The 19,875-nt window shown below is 44.0% G+C and overlaps 1 protein-coding gene across 7 annotated transcripts in view; it reads right to left on the bottom strand.

The window, feature by feature from the left end:
• Positions 1-2,426: 2,426 nt before the first annotated feature.
• ALS2CL (ALS2 C-terminal like) overlaps positions 2,427-19,875 on the bottom strand; it is a 573,008-nt gene continuing 555,559 nt past the window's right edge. For 4 of the 7 annotated variants that reach the window (XM_085628751.1, XM_085628755.1, XM_085628753.1 and 1 more), the window contains 3 exons: positions 18,134-18,283; positions 14,436-14,532; positions 4,094-5,640 (listed from right to left, as the gene is read on the bottom strand). In XM_085628751.1, the coding sequence (XP_085484877.1) occupies positions 5,587-5,640; positions 14,436-14,532; positions 18,134-18,283 (301 nt within the window). In that variant the 3' untranslated portion in view covers positions 4,094-5,586. Of the gene's footprint in view, positions 5,641-14,435; positions 14,533-18,133; positions 18,284-19,875 lie in introns of all 7 variants that reach the window. The other 3 variants (XM_085628757.1, XM_085628756.1, XM_085628758.1) reach the window with 1 other exon arrangement.

Genomic DNA, 19,875 nt, shown 5'->3' with positions numbered 1-19,875 from the left:
AGACAACGAGACGACAGGGTCTCTGTCAAAAATGTTAGTTTTGCCATCCCCCACTGTGATGTACAGTACTTAAAGGAGAACTGATTTAACGGATTGTCCTCCGTACTTTGTTAATCAGTGTGGGTGCGATTGTGCCATGTCTTTATTTTATTACATTTTAGACTGCATGTTTGAAGAACCGAGGTTTTCTTACAATTTAGTGACATGAATTAAACTCTGTGGAGAGAACCACGTGCTGACTCGGTGTAATCAGGGCCTGTTCTACGATTTTTATGGCCCTGGGCAGGAAGGGAATGTGTGAGGCCCCTCTAAATTGCAGAGACATGACAGGACGCATTCAGGGTTGTTTGCATCTGAAAAGATGCCCCTGCGACCGAAGCTGCAGCCCCTCCCTCTCAGTCACCTTCAAACACGACTTAACAGCTCATGTCGGGGCTGAAGGTGTGAGTGTTGCCATCCCGCTGTGCCTCTCCAATGCTGCTGGGGATCGGAGCTGCGGCTGCAATCTCCCACATCCTGCGCGGTGGCGCTGCGCCCCTGGCTTCTAATCGCGGCGCACCGGGGTGCCGCGGCGCACACTTTGGGAACCACTGCCCTAGAACATGATGGACTATGAGAGCAAGTCTTTTGTATTGCCAGTGCCATATTAGAATGGTCCCCATTGTTTGTTTATATAGAATATTGTTGTTGTCTTTTCCAATATTATTTGCACTGCTTGATTTTGAACCTGACATTGAAATGTTTTTAGTGCCAGAAATACTGTCATCAGTTCTAGGTGACTTGTGTGATTTACTGCCTCCTTTGGAGACCAGTGACCTTTTTCAGTCAGCTGTTTGAAATGTGCTCCCTGGCCCATGCGTGACTCAATCGCTGGAAACAAGCATTGGATTTTCCCAGTCCCCCTTCTCTTGAGACCAATGACTGCTAAACCATTCCTGTACTGGTCTTGTGTGTAGATGAACATTGGGTATGAGATGGATGCAGAATGCCTTCATTCACAAAAATGTCATTGCTGTTCTCACTGTCAGAGTCTATGATGTCTTGGAGAGGAGCACCGGAGGTCGGGAGTGGAGGTCGCACTCCGGAGTCGCCGGAACCTGAGGAGAGGAGCACCGGAGGTCGGGAGTGGGGATCGCACTCCAGAGCCGCCGGAAGACGACATCGAGCCAAGGCCGGCCGACGTCATCGAACCTGAGATCGCCATCGGACCGGAGCCGCCCGAAGTCGACATCGAGCCAAGACTGCCCGACGTCATCGAACCGGAGGTCGAGATCGAGCCGAGGCCGCCGACATCGAACCGGAACCGCCTACCGGCGTCGTCAAGAACTGACATTGCGCCGAGGCCGCCGACATCGAACCGGAACCGCCTCACGGCGTCGACACGACTCCAGCGGCGTCGGAGCTTCAGAAAAAGGGCAGTAAGTGGAATAGAGGGCGCCTGAGGCCCTGTGGAATCCTGAGAGACTACCCTAGGGGCTAGAGAGGTGCTGGAACCAGCTTGATTGTGCCAGGGGTGAGCTGAGACTAATTCAGAGGGGTTGTGTAGAGTGAGAGAGCCAGGTCTCTAGAATCTCCCCCCTTTATCTACCTCAGTTTGGGCCTCAGCCTTGTCCAAGCCAGGGAATAGACACCCTCAAGCCATCCACATAACCACAAGCTGTGGCTGGGCCAAATCAGCCCATAGAAATCTGAATGTGATCTGATTCTATGAGTGTCACTGTCAGCTTTTAATTATTTATTGAGAGCACTGTATTTATTGTAATTAACCTATTTATTGCTTCACTGTATTTATTGTTCCACAGTATTTATTGTCGCACAATATTTATTGGCTTGCAGTATTTATTGCCTCATAATATTTAATTGCCTGTATGTAATGCACTTATATTTATGCCTTAATTATTTATGATCTCCCCTATTTATTGAATCATTAAGACAGTATATATTTGATGTACCCTTCCACAGAAAAAGACTTGTATATGGTGATTGTGTTATTATTTATTTAATCAGTAACTAAGAGAAAAAGAAGATAAACAGAGATATTTTCATAATTTTTAAGGTGTAGTGTCATTTTTGGAACGGATGCACGCATGGTTATTGTATGGGTATTGCGTATGCTTAACACGGTGCCTGACCCCTGACCACTCGAGCCAAGCTACCACTGTGTATGTCCTGGAAAGACCCCGTTACCACCAACCTCTTCAGGCGTGGGAGTGGGGTTTTTCCAACACAAAGACATCATTATCTTATGCGTTAGTTTTTGTAATTACATTGTTGTATTTTAATTTGCTTTCAATATATTTGGCTGGCACTAAAGTGAGTGTTGCTTGCAGGCAGGCATTAGATACATTGGTAAGCCTGTGCTAATTTGCCTTGCAGACCATTATTCTTGGTGGTGGAAGTGTCCAATGAAAATAATCAACATAAAATAACTTGTTTGCCTTATTTTATTATATTTACAAACTTTCATACCTAATGAACCATTAAAACACTTTTACATGAAAACACACTTAAAGTTCTTCAGAGAATAACAAGCATAAACAACTGAAAATAAAAAAGAACCAAGTTGATTTGCACACAGATGACTTACGGCAGTTTCAGAACTTTGAATGCCTGCCCTTGAAACCAGGACGTAAGGCACAATAAAGCCGGAGCCCACTCAGTTAAACCCCACACAGGCTGGTGTCTTGCTTTCCTGGTAGGTTCACAATAAATAAGTATTTTAGAAGTGCAAACCTGAGTGGCACCTAATTTATTTCTGTATTTGTAAAGTACCCTGGTGGCACCTTTTGGCCACTACAAAGCACACCATGATCATTACTGAGTTTCATTACAAATGAGGGCATGGACCGATTGTAATGAAGTATCAAATAAATTTACCAGACTTTGTTTACCACCCAAGTGGTCTTATAGTTGCACTGGGAAATGTTGGAATTCATGTGAGCTGCGTGCAACACCTTTCAGAGGGTGATACATAAAGTACTGAAGCTGCATTGGACCCAAGTGGACTGTGAGCCCTTCCTTTGCGGAGGCATCTACCTTTTCTTATCTTCACAGTGGAAAAATCCTTACAGCTATGCCATTAATTTATATAAATTAGATGGTCTGGGAGTATGGCCCTGGGTTAGAATGCCTTCTTATACAGCTGCACTCTTTTATAAATAAAGGGCATAATTACGATGCCGGTCAGACTCTGGTCTGACCAGCACCCTAGCGGAAAAGGGACCTCCCAACAAGGAGTCGGCGGGCCCACTGCCCTCATTACGATGCAACCGCCTTCATGGAGTCCGCAAAGTGTATATTTTCTATTATGGCTTGTGCTTTGGGCTGCGGCACAAGCAGCATTAGAAAATATACACTTTAAAAACATCCCTGCACCGTGTGGCAGGCCCCATGTGGAGCTTGCCACACGGTGCAGGGATGTTTTGGAAGCACCATAGGGCCAAGGGAAAGGGGGGCACTAGGTGTCCCCAATGTCACTTTCCGCATGCCTTTTCATGGCAGGCAAACCGCCATGAAAGGGCACACGGAAAGGGACATTGAAATCCCTATGGCGGGTCCTGAGCAGGCACTGCCCCTATTATAGGGATCACTGAACCTCTGACGGTCCGACTTTGAGCCCGTAGGAAAGTATTGTAATGTCCCTCCACCTGCTGCCTATGACCAAACGATTGTAATGCATTGGTGGGACCACAGAAGCAGATGGCGTCGGACCGCATCCGATGAGCCATCAGAATGACCCCCCAAGTAATAAAAGACTGTGCCATTGCAGGCTTACGTAGTATTTGCCATGTGCTCAACCCTTCTTTATACTTTCCCCCCAAAAACAGTAATTCAGTAACAATAGAGAGCACAGGGCATCAATTAATATGCTACGAGCAAATCCCATTTTTCAAATATCGAGGCCTAAACATTGTAGGATTTTGAAACCAAAAAGGCGACTGGATGCCTATGTTTTTGTTCTGTTGAAGTGCAGAACACTGCTCACTGGTTTTAGGAGAGAAGAATCCATGCAAACTTAAAAACTGAATAATTACAAAAATTGGTGAGTTCCAAGCACAACATTATCATACACAATTTACAAAATATACAATTCTCATCTCTGTGCTGCAATACGTCATATTAAATGTCAGAAAAAATCATTTGCATTGTCCTAGTCACAAAATATTGCATCTCAATCAATTTTTTCAAAATATAATTATAATCAATATATTAAATTCGTTTTACAAAGAAAGATTATGTTGCCATGTTCATACGCATTTAAATATACAAGTCTTTAGTGCATTTTAGTTCATACAGAGATTTACAAAAAATCTGGAAATCAGCAGTTTTAAAGCCCTGGTAAAAGACCTATCCATGTGAGAAAAGCTTTGTGATCTGTCTTGTTGCTTGTGGATTTTCAGATTCTCTGGGTGAATCAAAATAAAAATAGTTGCAGCTATCCTTGACCAGCTCCCACTAAAGCATGTTAAGTTCCACTGGATTCGATATTCCTAGCAGTGAGTAGGCTGGATCAACTAGAGACCCCTTCCCCTTTGTGAATGTAAACCGACATGTGCGCTTAACAGAAGGCAGTGGCCCACAGGAACACTGCGTCTTCTTAAACAAACAAAAGAAAAGAAATAAACTTTCCTCTTTAAATGCAGTGCTCTTTCCTTTAACCCCTTCAGTGCCCCGCTCTTTCCCCCTCCTGTGCCGGGCGTTGTATTAGCGGGCGGGGTCCATGACGAGATAGTCTCGTCATGGGCACAGCGCAACCGCGCTCCATGACGAGACTATCTCGTCATGGGCATAGAAGAGGTTAAGGGAACCAGGCTGCATTTAAAAAAAAGATTGCTTTATTAAAAAGCAGTCACAGACATGGTGGCCTGCTGACCCTGTTATTGTGCCAATTCCTAGTGGGTCGCATATTGAAACCCCCCTAATTAATATTTGTGAGGTAGGTTGGTTTTTGACCCTCTGTGAATCGCTAATTAGACTTTAAAACTTTCATACATTAGGAATTGTGATTTTCAAATTATGATTCGATACAAATTTAAATTTGGACATCATACATATGGCACTGGATTTCTAATCCAGCTTTCCTATCTGATAATATTCTGCCAACCTGAGTAAAATGTCTAAACTCCATGTGCCTTGGTCACCATTCAAGCCACTAAAAGTGGTGCTTTGAAGTGGCCTGAATGTTGTTATTAAGTAGTATGCAAATAACTTAACAAATGAGAAACCTTTTTGTAGATACAACGTAGAATGCACAGCATCCTGGCCCACCCTCTGCTTCTATTACACTGAGAGCAGATTACAAAGTAGATTCTGCAAAACATTAATATAAATAACAATTGCTAGTCTCAATATCAGTAGTGTAGTTGTAGTGTTTTCCCTTATAAAACTTGTTTATGGTTTTATGAATAGCATTATTTCAAGATATTGACATGGCGTAGGTATGGACGGCAGTAGTTTGAATAAAAAACGGATTGTTGGGTATCCATGGCATGAATTCCAAAGATGTTTTGCTTCTCCGACCTTATACATCTTTGTCATATTATAAAATAATCATCCCCTGGCTTTGAAATATTCCCATATGTCCGTTCAAGGAACTTGAGAGGACTTTGACTGTTCATTCTGAATATATTCGTAGCAGGACTGCAGGGTAAAAGAAAACAATGTTTAATACGGTATCAAATTTGATATTTCTCTTTACATTATAAATCATACAATACTGTGCTTCTATTTTCAAATTCAAAAATGAGAATACATGAGATCATTACTTACGCAGAAATGAAGGGCTAATATGTAAGAACATTATAAAGGAATTTATGACCAGATGACTCCATGTCTCTGGTTCACCATGATTGATTGAGTAAAGGTAAAATTGACTTATAGCACCAAGATAGGCTATATACCAATACAGTGACCACTTTTATATTGACATAAAACCTTAATTTAAGAGAGCCAGAACCTCGACTAACCATGACCTTAACCTGGTCTGTAAGGCCTATTTCTCTCGTAGGTTAACAATGGGATTCCCTTAAAACATCTTTTGAGTGTAATTTCCAATTAGAAAGAGATAGAGATTTGGAGTTTGGTGTCTCTGGACTCACAATTTAAAAACACAATGTATGGTGAAGTCGAATTGGAAATTGTAAGTCTGAAAATGCCACTTTTAGAAAATTGGTATTTTCTTACTTTAACCACTCTGTACCCATGCCTGTCTCTGATTACACGTCTGGGTTGGGTGACAGCTGGACTTTGTGCATTCCCCTAGACAGTCACACAAAGGGAGAAGGGGTGTGACATTTGCATCCTGCTGGCCCATCACCAGGCTGATGGGCCTTCCTGAGGTAGATTGAGAGGGAGGAGCTGACACTTGTACCTGAATAGCACTGTGCCTGTCCCCACACCAAGAATTGCATACCCCTGCGCACAAGCCTCACCCGTCAACACTCAAGGAGCCTTCTCTTGCGCTCACTGCCGAAGCACCTTCTCCATGGACGCCACGCCAGTCGCCAGCAAAGTACCACCTGCCGCCAAGCCCGCCAACACCATTAACTGCATCCTTCTCAACGTACGATCCCTTCACCGGCACGCCATAGAGATATGGGACTTACTCGACACTCTCGCTCCTGACGTTGCCTTCTTCACAGAGACCTGGACTAACGCAAGCTCCGGACCAGACATCGCCACGGCTATACCAGACGGCTACAAGCTCAAGAGAATTGACCGCCCTAATCGCCCGGGGGTAGGCCTCGCCATCGCTCACAAAACCTCACTCCAATTCTCCACCTCCAGCCCAAGCAGCGCTCTTCCCAGCATAGAACACCTCCACTTCCAGATCCACACCAACCCCAGGACAACGCTACAGGGCACACTCATCTACAGACCACCAGGACCTCTCGCCCAATCCACTACCACCATCACAGAACTCGCCGCATCCCACACCATCACCCCCACGGACTACATTCTGCTAGGAGATCTAAATTTCCACCACGAGAACCGCCAGGACCCCAATTCCAACGCGCTACTTGAGAATCTCGCCAACCTGGGACTCAATCAACTGGTAAACACTTCCACCCACATTGCAGGATACACTCTGGACCCCATCTTCGCAGAAGGGTCGAACATCAGGTTCACCCACACCACCCGGCACCCCTGGACAGACCACCACTGCATCCATTTCACTTTCACTTCCAGGACCGCACCCAAACAAGCCCCGCGCCCGCCTCGATGGAACTGGAGTAAGATCAGCGAAGACCTTCTTAACACCACCCTCCTCCGCGACCCCCCCTCAGCCACCGCCGCTGCCGCCAAGGAACTCCCCCGATGGATCACCAGCTGCGCCGATAAACTGGCCCCTCTCCGGCAGACAACCACCAAACGCCCTCCTAAGGCTGCCTGGTTCACCACCATACTCCTAGACGCCAGACGCGCCTGCAGGCGCCTCGAGAAAACGTGGAGGAACCAGAAGACCACTGGAGCCCACACAGACCACAAGATCGCCATGAAGAACTACCACCAGCTGATAAGGGACACCAAAAGAACCTTCATCAGGGAAAAAATCAACACCAACTCAGCCAACACAAGGGAACTCTTCAACATCATCAAGCATTTCACCAAACCCTCATGCGAAGCCTCTGACATCACACCATCCCAAGATCTCTGCAACAAGCTCAGCACCTTCTTCCACCAGAAGATCATGACCCTTTACGACAACTTCAACGAGCCAACGAATGCCTTCAGCCCTACGACCACTACCACCTCCAAACCAACCATCACCACCTGGAACTCCGCATCCATCGAACCTATTGCCACCACCATGAAGAAAACTCACTCAGGGCACCCACAGACCCCTGCCCCCGCAGATCTTCCACAGAGCCTCCACGGCCATCGCTCCAGAGCTTGCCCGCACCATCAACTCCTCCCTAGCCTCCGGCTCCTGCCCCATGGACTGGAAACGCGCGGAAGTGAAGCCCCTCCTCAAAAAACCATCGGCCGACCCGACTGACCTCAAGAACTACCGACCCATCTCCCTCCTCCCCTTCGCTGCCAAAGTCACAGAAAGGCTCGTGAACGTCCAGCTGACAACCTTCATCGAAGATAACTACATCCTTGACCCCTCCCAATCCGGTTTCCGCAGGAACCACAGCACCGAGACAGCCCTGATCGCCACCACCGACGACATCCGTATGTTGCTCGACCAGGGCCACACCGCAGCCCTCATCCTCCTGGACCTCTCCGCGGCTTTCGACACCGTCTCACACCGCACACTAACCACCAGGCTCCACAACGCGGGAATTCAGGGAGACGCCCTCAACTGGATCAGATCCTTCCTCTCCGATAGAACACAGAGGGTCAGGCTCCTCCCCTTCCTCTCCAAACCCACCGACATCATCTGCGGAGTTCCCAAAGGATCTTCTCTGAGCCCGACTCTCTTCAACATCTACATGACCCCCATCGCCGCAATCGTCAGACAGCACGGGCTCAGCATTGTGTCCTACGATGATGACACCCAGCTCCTCCTCTCCCTCACCAGCAACCCAGAAGACACTAGACGCAGCTTCCAGGAAGGAATGAAAAAGGTGGCCACCTGGATGAAGGACAGCTGCCTCAAACTCCACTCCGAAAAGACCGAGGTTCTCATCTTTGGACCCCGCCCCTCCGCCTGGAGCGACTCCTGGTGGCCTCCCGCCCTGGGACCCCCACCCACCCCGACGGACCACGCTCGGAACCTCGGTATAATCCTCGACTCTTCCCTTTCCATGAACCGCCAAATCAACACTATCTCCTCCACCAGCTTCAACTGCCTCCGGATCCTACGTAAGACCTTCAAGTGGATCCCCCCAGACTGCAGAAAGACCGTCACCCACGCACTCATCACCAGCAGGCTCGACTACGGCAAAGCCCTCTACGCCGGAATCAACAAATCCCTACTACTCAAACTCCAAACCATCCAAAACGCGGCGGCCAGGCTCATCCTAGGGACACCGCGCCACGAACACATGACTCCACACCTGCGAGAACACCACTGGCTCCCCGTCGAGAAGAGGGTCACCTACAAACTACTCACACATGCCTACAAATCCCTCAACAACATCGGACCCAAATACCTCAACAACCGAATGAGCTTCCACGCACCCAAGCGGAACCTCCGTTCAGCCGACCTCGCGCTAGCAGTGGTCCCACGCATCCACCGGAGCAGAGCTGGAGGGAGAGCTTTCTCATATACCGCAGCCACAGCTTGGAACACTCTCCCAGTAGAAATAAGATGCTCGCCAACACTGCACACTTTCAGACGGGCTCTCAAGACCTGGCTTTTCGACTGACCGGAGAAGCCCTACCTTTCCCTCCCTAGCGCCTTGAGACCCTTACGGGTGAGCAGCACGCTTTATCAACCCTGATTGATTGATTGCGTCTGGAGCCAGAGCAGGAAAGGCAGTGACCTTATCTTCAAAGGCCACTTTGATGTCTTCCTCACTGCAGTGGCATATCTGGGTATATATACTAGACACCTTGCATCGTCTACCACTTTGGTACCTGCTTTGCAACCTGCTTTGCTGTGTTGGCCTACTGCCTGCTATTTCTTGCCTGGGATTGAGAGGGACTGGACCTGCTCTTTACATCCTTGAACCCAAGCTTCTCCAAGGACTTGTTGGCTTGCCTCCTGTTCTCTGAAGTCTCAGGGTCACAAAAGACTTCTTGCAACTCTGCAGGTGCTGCTGAACTCTGCAATCTGTGAGTCCTACCCTTGTCTGAGGTGCCCCCTCCAGTCCTGGGCCTTGGAATTGGTTCTCCAGCAGTGTTCTGCAAAAATACTTTTTCCACAACTGGATGTTGAAGATCCTGTGCTGAGTTTCTGTGCCTGTCCAACAACCATTCAATGTCATGATTAGCTTGTGTCACAGTATTATCATATATATTATGCGTGAACATAAACACATGAGCATGCACAACTTGGGCTACCACTTACCCTATGTTTTTAAGGGTCCAAAGGCCAGATGTATCAAAAAAAGTTTTGTGATTCCCTAATTGCGAATCTTTGCGATTCGCAATTAGGGAATCGCAAAATGGCATGCATGAAAGAGTGTGGTACACTTTCTGCGATTCCTAAGGGGACGCAAATGGCCTACCTCATAAATATTAATGAGGTAGGTCGAAATTTGCGACCCCCTAGGAATCGCTAAAATCACGGGGATGGTGGCCTGCTGGAGTCAGCAGACCACCATTTGCGTGATTGCCTTTAAATAAAGCAATCATTTTTTTTAAATGCAGCCAGTTAAATGGATTGCATTAAAAGTTTTCTTTTTATATTTTAAGAGTAGACAGTAGTCCGTAGGTGTTGGGCGGAAAGTTTCGGCACAACATTGTAATCAGCCCCTAAGTGGGAGTGTATCTTCTCATTGAGAAACGGATTGGATTTGTTTTTAATTCTCCCCCTTCTCCTAATATTGTGTTCAATATTTGTTTTTATGTCATCTTAGTTAATTAGGTACATTGATTGTGCTATGCAATAATCTTTTACTGGATGTATATTTAATAAATATATAATTAAATGATCTATGTGTTTAAAAATTCATGTGTTACTAAATTTGTTTGATTGTGGGGACTGAATGTGAGTGTATTTATTGCTTAAATAATCTAGCAAGGGGAATCTTTTATATTGTTTGGTTGCTTAAACTCTGTCCCCTTGTTTTGAGGGGTTTCTCTCTTTTTTCACACTGATAAGGTATTAATGTCAGTTTCATCTACCATCATGGAGATGCTAATGATACAGGCTCAATATCCCTAAACAGAACATTAAGTGTCAGAAGGACACAACTGTACTAAACCTCCCATCATCCCCGAGCACGCCATGGCATTGCTTTCTGGACTCACTGGACAAGGGCCAGACTGGGAACCAAAACCAACATTCAGTAGACTACTACAAACACCTCCACTTGATTTCTAAAGGTTGACTACAGTTCAACTATGAGAGGCGTGACCCTTTGCTCTGACATATATACCTTTCATACCTGTACCTTCCGGACAAGAAAGTTTTCTGTCTTTAAACCAGATTGAGTCTATCTCATCTGTCTTCGATTTCTTGTCTTTTTAAAAAACAATTACCTCTAGTGTGTGACTACAGGAGTCGTCCCCCACCAATGGGACTTGTTGACCTGGATCCTTAAAATTATAGGGTAAGTGGGGGTAGCATGAGTTGAGCATGCTCGTCGTGTCTATCTTCATGCATGACATCTATATGACAATATTCTTTTACCAGGTGCGACATGAGCTAATCATGACTTTGAATGATTGTTGAACAGCCACTGAAACTCACCGCTGGGACTTCAACATCGAGTTGTTGACAAGGTATAAAGATTCAACTGAGGTTTTAACTTTGATTTCTTAATGCAGGTATTAGACGGATACCAGATGATTAGAAGTAAGACTTATTTTTACCCAAGTGCATGGGCATGCATGCAGTATGGACTGTAGGGTTACTGTTTTTGCCCTGACGAAGGCCCTGGACCCTCCCTTTCTTTACAAAGGTATAGTTTTTTGGTGGCTGAAACATGTTTGCAATTAATTACTCTGACAGATGTTTGAGACATTGACTAATACTAGCATCCAAGATTGTTGTTTTAACTTGAAGAAGTAGTTTTAGAATACAATCTGGACTGCTCCATTAACCAGAATCACTTTATCATGTTCTTGTCCTAACATGGTGGGGTGAACAGGCTGATGATAACACTTGCACAAAAATGTGGGTGAGGCCTTTCTGTCTATAACCTTCGGACTTTTTGGTTCCGTGTGCTGCAATTCCCTGTGGGATGAGGCTAGATAGGAATTTAGCTTCTGTTCCTTTTGTGTGTATGGTGCTTAGTCATTGCAGTGGAAACACAGAAAGCAAAAGCATTCTTCAAATGAATATTTTAGGAATGGAAGAGCTCAAATTAAAAGGCCACATTCCTGTTAAAGGGGACACATCTGACATCACTACCAATGCACTGGAAAGAGTTATGTGAGCTATCACTTCTACAGCATACCATTTATGAGTAGTTCCTAGCATCCTCACCTCACACCCTTCCTGTACACCATAAATTGCAGTATTCCACTTATCCTGCTTTGTATACCACCTGCGATAAGCCAGTCTTGTGTGCAGCTCTATTGAAATGCCTGCTCCTGCAACAGCTTAGGCACTGGAGATCACCCAGGAAAGAAAATTGCCTTTGATTTTTCTATTGTCTTATTTTCTATATACACTTTTCTCCTATGTATTTTTACCTGCACTCTGTGAATTCGTAAGAACTAAGCAGTTTTGACAATACATTTTTCTAAATCACTGCAATTTACTTATTGTTCAAATTCCTTGCAATAGTCTTTGTATGGCATTATCAAATGATACATTCATGGCTTAGTTGCAATATATAGGCAACAATAGAATGAATAATGTAATATATTAACCCCTTCTGTGCCCGCCCCTTTCCCCGCCCTGTGCCGGCCGTTGAATTAGCGGGCGGGGTCTATGACGAGCTGGACTCGTCATGGGCACAGCGCCACCGCGGCCCATGACGAGTCCAGCTCGTCATGGGCACTGAAGGGGTTAAAACATACTTCAATGAACCCTATTTCTTTATTTGTATTAATTTCCTTGGAGCCTTGGTGGTTTATAGGACAGCCCTTGTTTTTTAGTAGAGCATATCTGTAACACAGCACAAAGAGAAAGCATGACCCTATTTACAAAGGACATTGTCTTCATGCAAATAGGGGGAACACATGCTTAGGGCTGAACCAGCAAACATTTTGTGTTGGCAAATCCATATTAAAGAAGCATCTGCACAAGCATAAGCATCTGCAGCCCCTCTGTAATACCAAAGTGCACAGGGTTGCTAAACGTGGACAGAAACACATGTTGTGCTCCTGATGCCCAATGTGTAATATGGCCCTAAAAATGCATACACAGATTATGACACAGCAAGGACACCCTCGATGATATACCACACCTTATCACACCCCACTAATGAAGAATGTGCTTCACACCATGACCATACAAGCAAAGTTCCTATGTACACTGCTGATTTATGCTACTGGATCTTTACAGCGAGCCACAATTAGCATCTTACAATCATTTTTCTGCAAAGTTGTATGGCAGGACATTGATGTACCGCAACCACACATGAAACAACACAGAAGATATGGCAAGCCTAAGCAACCTCTATGACATTGGTGTATGACTCCTACCATACGTCCAGACATTGCATACATTTGAACACAATCCTAGGATTAATCAAAAATACAAATCCTGAGTGCCTTCCCAAAGTTAAGGGCAGTAGAACATAACAGTATTTCAAATTGAAGCTTATTCTATAGATTGGGTGCTTCTAAAGAAATTCTTTAGTTTCCTCTCTCCTTAACTTGTCCCTGGGGCGATCAGTTTATATTGGTTAGCAAAACATAGGGTGGCAGCAGGGACGTGTGTACACCTTGATGCATGGCAATATGCAACGAGGGTCTGGGGAATGCAGCCATTGATAAGACAGGCAAAGTTTTTTTAAACTCACTAGCTTTCCTACTAATATCTAATGCAGAGGCCCAAGGAGAAGAGCTATTGAGTCTAGTTTTTCTTTTCTTTTAGTTGGCAACAATAAAGCTGATAGTGTGGTCTTTAGCCTGCTCTCTTTGTGTGGGCACTTACAATACAGTACTCACAATACTGGAAGTGATGCTATTTCCATAGTTCATGTGCCCATTTATTCACGTTGTTTATCATAATACACACACTCACACACACACACTCTTTCTCTCTCTCATAAATTCCGTAAGGTCAAATTATTGACTGTATTGTTTCATGGTATTATTCCATGACATATCCTATCTTTCGCTCTGTTTAATGACATGCATGCGCTTGTTGGGTCACTTGCCTCTCCTTATTCCGCACATACCATCTAGTATGGATAAGGGCAACACCATCTCGCGTTCTCTTGTTCTTCATGTAACCAACCAGTGTAGAGCTTTTCTTTTTGTAGTGCTTAGTAGACTCATACAGACAAACACATAAGCTTTTTGCTGTCACTAAAAAGCGCTCACTTCTCTAAGCACACATTGGTCTTCTTTTTAGGTCTCTGTGCCTACGCAAAATGGCATGGTCGACTGCTCAGCTTTTGCAAATTTTGGTCCTTTAGTCAATGATAGCTAGGTTCCAGATTAATTAGCATATCAATATAATTAAGTTTTAAATAAATGTACTAAACGTTTTCCTTTTATTTAAGTTTGAATATGTTAACAAGCCAGTCAGATTATTTGAACATTAAATAAAAAAATGGGAAAGAATAGCAACATCATAATTGCTAGCTTTGACCAAAGCTGAAGGTCTTCAGGCTTTCCTTCAGATTTACAAGCAAGCCAGAAAGTACAAAAATATATACATTGTTTAAATTAGCATCATGGTCTCAGTCTTATCTTACCTCCAGTGCAGTGAGCATGAAATCGAACATTCCACCCACATTTTCAGGATCCATTAAATCTCTAATGAGATGAATCTCGGCTCCTAGATGCTGAATTCTAAAGAAAAAAAACATTATTGTTTTATAGTGTACACTTTGAATTCTTAGTAAATTTGAAATCGCCCATTTGGCCAGGACCTTTCTCTCTGTTCCCCTTCCAGCTCCTCTTTCCTATGTGAATAAAAGCAGTACACAAGCAATTTTGACACTGTCAGCTTCCCATTCCGCCAGTATCCCTACTTGAAGTGACAGGGATCTCCAACCTTTTCTGTAGTGAGAGCCACTTCTGATCTGTGAAAATCATCGTGAGCTACTAAAGGCAATACAACTTGCACATTATTCCCCAAGTCCCCCCACGCCCAACTTCATTGACTATGGATAAAGAGATACCCATTTAGTGTCTGCAATGCATAATACGAAACCAGAGAGCCTGGTATTAGTACTGGCTTCCCTCTTCAACAAATTGCGTGCTCCTGACCTCTGTAGTTACCAGCTAAGAAGGCTACTATCATAACAAATCATACAGACCTGCAGTGCTGTTCAAACTGGTCAGCATACTAAAAATCATAAACTGCACATCTGTGTCTCACACCTTTTCATCCGCCACACTACTATGTTCCATAACTCTTTAATTGCACATTGGTGGTGATCACGCACAACATGGAAAGACTTCCCACATAGGAACACAAAATAAAAACAACACCTTTCCAACCACTCAGGATTAACTTGCTGACCATGTAAGTGCTTCAGTGCACCACATAAGGGTTGTAAGCACTATATAAATGCTGCAATACAATTATTTTATTTATCTTCCCTCCTTTCTCTAGTCTACATTATCACAGAACGAGACCTTGAAATGCCTGAGTTTAGGGTGTGCATGGTACAAAATTCTCTCCTAAAAGACTATACATTTGTTCCACGTAATAATAACCTATTCCACATGGATGGTGCACATGGCTTGCCACTTAGTTCATTACTATAGCTTTGACGTCAGGAGTGGTGGGAGACCATGACTGTTTCATGATCAAAAGCTATTACTTCTAAAAATGCTTATCAATGTAGTGAGATAATATGTTGTTCATATGAAATGCTGTAGGAGAAATAAACATTGTGATTTTCCAACACATTCATCATATTTTGAATGACGTTTGTGCCGCTATTTACATTATTTTCAAATCTTTGTTTTTGCAAGGAAGGGGCCACAGACCTAAGCTTGTCCTATGCTCAGCTCTTCCTGTAAATTTATTGGCCTCATTTACAACGGAAAAATATGGCCAATGCAAAGGTGAGGTACTTTTTTAAAAATGGAATAAATTTAAAGTGACATGTTAAGTCTTATGTACATTGTACCATAAAATTAACACTTCATTTGAAATTTCTCCCATGATATCAGAAAATGAAAAGCATAGTTTTACAGATATTTATTTTTCAAATAAAGTACCTCTTGGAAGTTTTCTCTGGGCACCATCCGGAGCCAGAAACTTAATGTTACAATTCTCACATTATTTCATTAAAATGTAATGAAAAAACATGCAAAATTATGTTCTTGGTTTCGTTTTGTGGCCAGGAACAACGTGCAAGGTACATTATTTAAAAGTTAAAAGATGCCTGTGCAGCTCTGCTTTAATTGATTGAATAAATTAAAACAGTGTTTCAAATGGATTTAAAAAAAAAAAAAAAGAATAAAGCACTGCTCCCGTTTTAGATGCCTTGAATAACGCCATGCACAGACATCTTTAAAAACAATCCTCTTGACCACAATCCTGATGCCTGTCTGGTTGTGCAAAGGTGGCAAGCGCTGCATCTCCTGTGCTGTGGGATGTAGAGCCAATTGTGCATTCAAGGCTGCTAAATCACGCAGGATCATAGCCATAGCTGCCAAGGTTCCAGTTTGTTTATGGGGGATATTTATAGGCTTTATGTGTGACATTTCAAAGTATTATGTCTGACACTTTGAGTTTGGAATGTCAGAAATTACCTATTTTTCCAAAAAATATTAGTGTTCTTTAAATTGTGGGAAGAATTGAAACAAACAATTACAAAAACGTTTGCACTTTTAAACTCGAGATTATCAGGATTACTCTGCTCACTGCTCCCTTACTCTTCATATCCCTTACTCTTTAAAAAGTATATTCTTCACATAGTGTTTACCGAACATATGTGGTGTCTTATTTTAATGTAAAGCGATATCAGCAAGAGAAATGATTGAAGGAAAAATATGTTGTTTCCAGAATATTTGACTTTTAAATATGTTAATGAAGAAACACCATTCTGAAAGGGAAATGTGTCTTTCCAAATAATGTCCGTGCACCTCGTAACGAAGCTCGCGGTTTTATAAAAGTTTATTATTAAAGCTGTGTGTTTGAGCATGTATTTTATAAGCACATTGATAACAGGAGGAGTAAAGTGACGAGCGCACTTCCTACCTGTACGGCTTCATGATTACTTTGGCGGCTGCTCCCATATAGTTCTGTGCCGGGGCTTTCAGTTTCAGGGGAGAAGGGTTTGCCTTGGAGCTTTAAATTAACAAAAAGAAGTATTTAGCCGCCCAGGACAGGACTTCAGCATTCGAGTCTAGATAAAAGCCAGGGATCAGGTTCCTTCAGCCTGTTGTTTGAGGTAGTCTTGTGGAGCGTGTTCCCTGACTCTCCTCTGCGCTTTCTTGCTTCAGGACGATCATAGCCACTGCTGGGGAAGGCAACAGAGTTTGCACAGCGCACGTGGGTGTCAACAAATGACTTTTTTGCAAGCAAAGGGGGGTTGCTGGCCCAGTGCTCTCCAGTGGGCAGTGAGTCGGTCGGATTCATCCCAGGCGTAAGAAAAAGACCTCACTTTGCCACTTGCAGGCGGCGGACGAAGAAAGGACTTGACCGGGAGACTTTTATTTACTCAGCTTAGCCCTGCCAAGTGCCACACACATGCGTGATATTGTCCAGTCCTTGCAGGGATGTGCATATATCACTAATATGCGTTAGACGGTTAGAGGTTACAGCACACTAACAAATTGTTTGGCATGGCTGTCATAGCGCGATTCCGGGCAGCAGAAGGCAGGCTTCGTGGTTCTCCGTGGGCAGGCTAAGGCGTCTCATGCTGGCCCAACGTCTGCCCCGCCCCTGATAGGCTCAAATAGACAGTGTGAGCGGCTGGTTCGTATGGAGGCAGAGAAGCATAGACAAAAGGCCTCAAAACCAAACAAAACGATGACGATAGGGTATAAAAGTTGAAGTTGGGCCGCGACCTACTAACAGGGTGTGAAAGAGCTACCGGTAGCTCGCGATCGACCGGTTGGAGACCCCTGGCTCTGGGCACTAAACAGCAATGCGCGGTTTCTTGAGAAAGTAACGTGCTGCTTGTAACGTGCTGCTTCACTGGCACTCAACACCTCCCATGGAGGTTCTGTGGGAGAAAAGAGGGGCCTTTTTATGGCGTGGGTTCCTCTGCAATGCAGAAAGAAATAGAGAAAAGAGGTAGTGGCTGCAAGTTACAGGCAATGGTAGCTAAATTAGTGCAAATCAGATGTATCTGATGATCTTTGGAATTTTCTTTCCTGTTAATGCAGCACTGCTGATCTGTCCCATTGAAATCTGTATTTTTGTTATCATCCCTGAAGAACAGCAAACTCAAGAACGAGCACAGTTGATCAGTTCAGTGATTTTTACCTGGCTCGTGACACCACATACACCAACAAAGGCAGGAGGTCATCCATAGAGAGGCTGTAAGCCTTTCCCACAACACGCGACACCGTAGTTTCAATCTCTTTGTACGCCTTCAGTAGGATGTCGAGCTTCTCCCTCGGATCTACAGTCGTACTAAAAAAAACACATGTATAATAGAATTAATATGTTATTTTGTTCTTTGTGGAAAGCACTTCCGTACCAAATGAAATAGAGTTTCGCTCATACAGAAAAATGCAAGGTTGATTGCAGCACACACTTAGTGGAGGAGCGGCCACTGGGACCTGCCAAGATCTTTTCAGGATGAAATTATGGCCTTACCCTCCACTGGTCATCAAATATTCTTCAATAACATATAAAAGTTCTATCAAAGGAACAGGTCCTATGTGAGTGTAACTCAGGCAAGCCTTAATCTGGTATGAAAGAACAGTGTACTAATGCATCCATACTAGGAATCTGTGTTTAACTTCATGGTAACAGCTTAGAATTCCCGGGTATCCATTCATGGTTTCATCTTCAGAAGTTGATAAAATTAGTACCATTTAAGGTGGGTGAGAATAAAGATGTTATTCACCATCAATATGCCCCAAGAGATGAATGTATGCTTTATAAACACACATGATAAGTTATAGTCTCTTTCAAAAATGAGAAAATGTTGCAGAACCTTTGGTCACCCAATAAGCCGAGCCAGGAAGGTTATGGTTTCCATATGGTTAATAATTGGCGTTGTTCATCTGAGAGACTTCTTTATAGTCGTAGAGTCAACTGCTATTAAATGTCTTTGTTCATACCATGGTTTATCTGTATTCCCTGAGTAAAAATGGACCCCTGCTGCCTACCTTTTATGTGTCAAAGAGAATACCAACCTAACATTTTCCTGTTTACTGACGGGTACCAATGACTGTGCGTTAATAGTGAAAATACAGACCATCCAAATAAGAGTCAGCTCACATGAGGTAGAATTTCTATCAGTTGGACAAGCTTTGCATCCCTTTTAACCCTTGGGCTTTGTAAAGATGTCTTTTCATTGGTTTGGCCCATTTCTTTATTCGGCTAATTTGCTGTCTCTAAGAAGGGACTAAGGAGAATATTTACATTTTGGCTGAAGCGAGTCGCCTGCCAAAAAATGGCTGTTGCCCTACTGGCCAGTTTATAGGTGGGGAACAGCAGGGTTTCCAAAGGCGGAATCTCACCTTGATTCACTGTCAAAACCTCTGACCTGATGGCCTATCCACAACAAGGCCGTCAGGTCAATTTCACAAATAATTGCTCTTAAGTATGTTGGTCCAAGTGGGTAAACTGAAGCAAACCAAGTCTATGACTTTCTGAATGCTTTAGAATGTCAAATGACAGCCCATGACTGGGTGCATGGTGATTTTATGGCATGAAGTGTGGTGAAAACCACACTTGCATGTTCTTCTGTGGACTTCAGTTGTGGTGATGAGTGTCAGGAACAAGAGTTCAGCTGCCACAAGTAAATTTTCAGTGCTCTGTCATGCTGTGCCTTCAGACATGACTACCCCATATCCTGCCATAAGCATTATTGCTTCTCTAAGTAGGAGAGAGTACTGTGTGTACAAATCTGCACTAACAGAGGCCACACCATGCACATAAATCATTTCAGCTGTTGTGAAGCAATGTGTGCACATTAGAGGTAAATATGTATACATATGTTATTGCTTGCTGTTTGGAATTACTCTCAAACCACAAGATTCAGAAAAGAGGGA

This window comes from Triturus cristatus, chromosome 10, assembly GCF_964204655.1.
Source record: "Triturus cristatus chromosome 10, aTriCri1.1, whole genome shotgun sequence".
Taxonomy (NCBI): Eukaryota; Metazoa; Chordata; class Amphibia; order Caudata; family Salamandridae; genus Triturus; species Triturus cristatus.
Note: the sequence above shows the minus strand (reverse complement) of the source record. Positions and strands in the feature narration are given on the sequence as shown.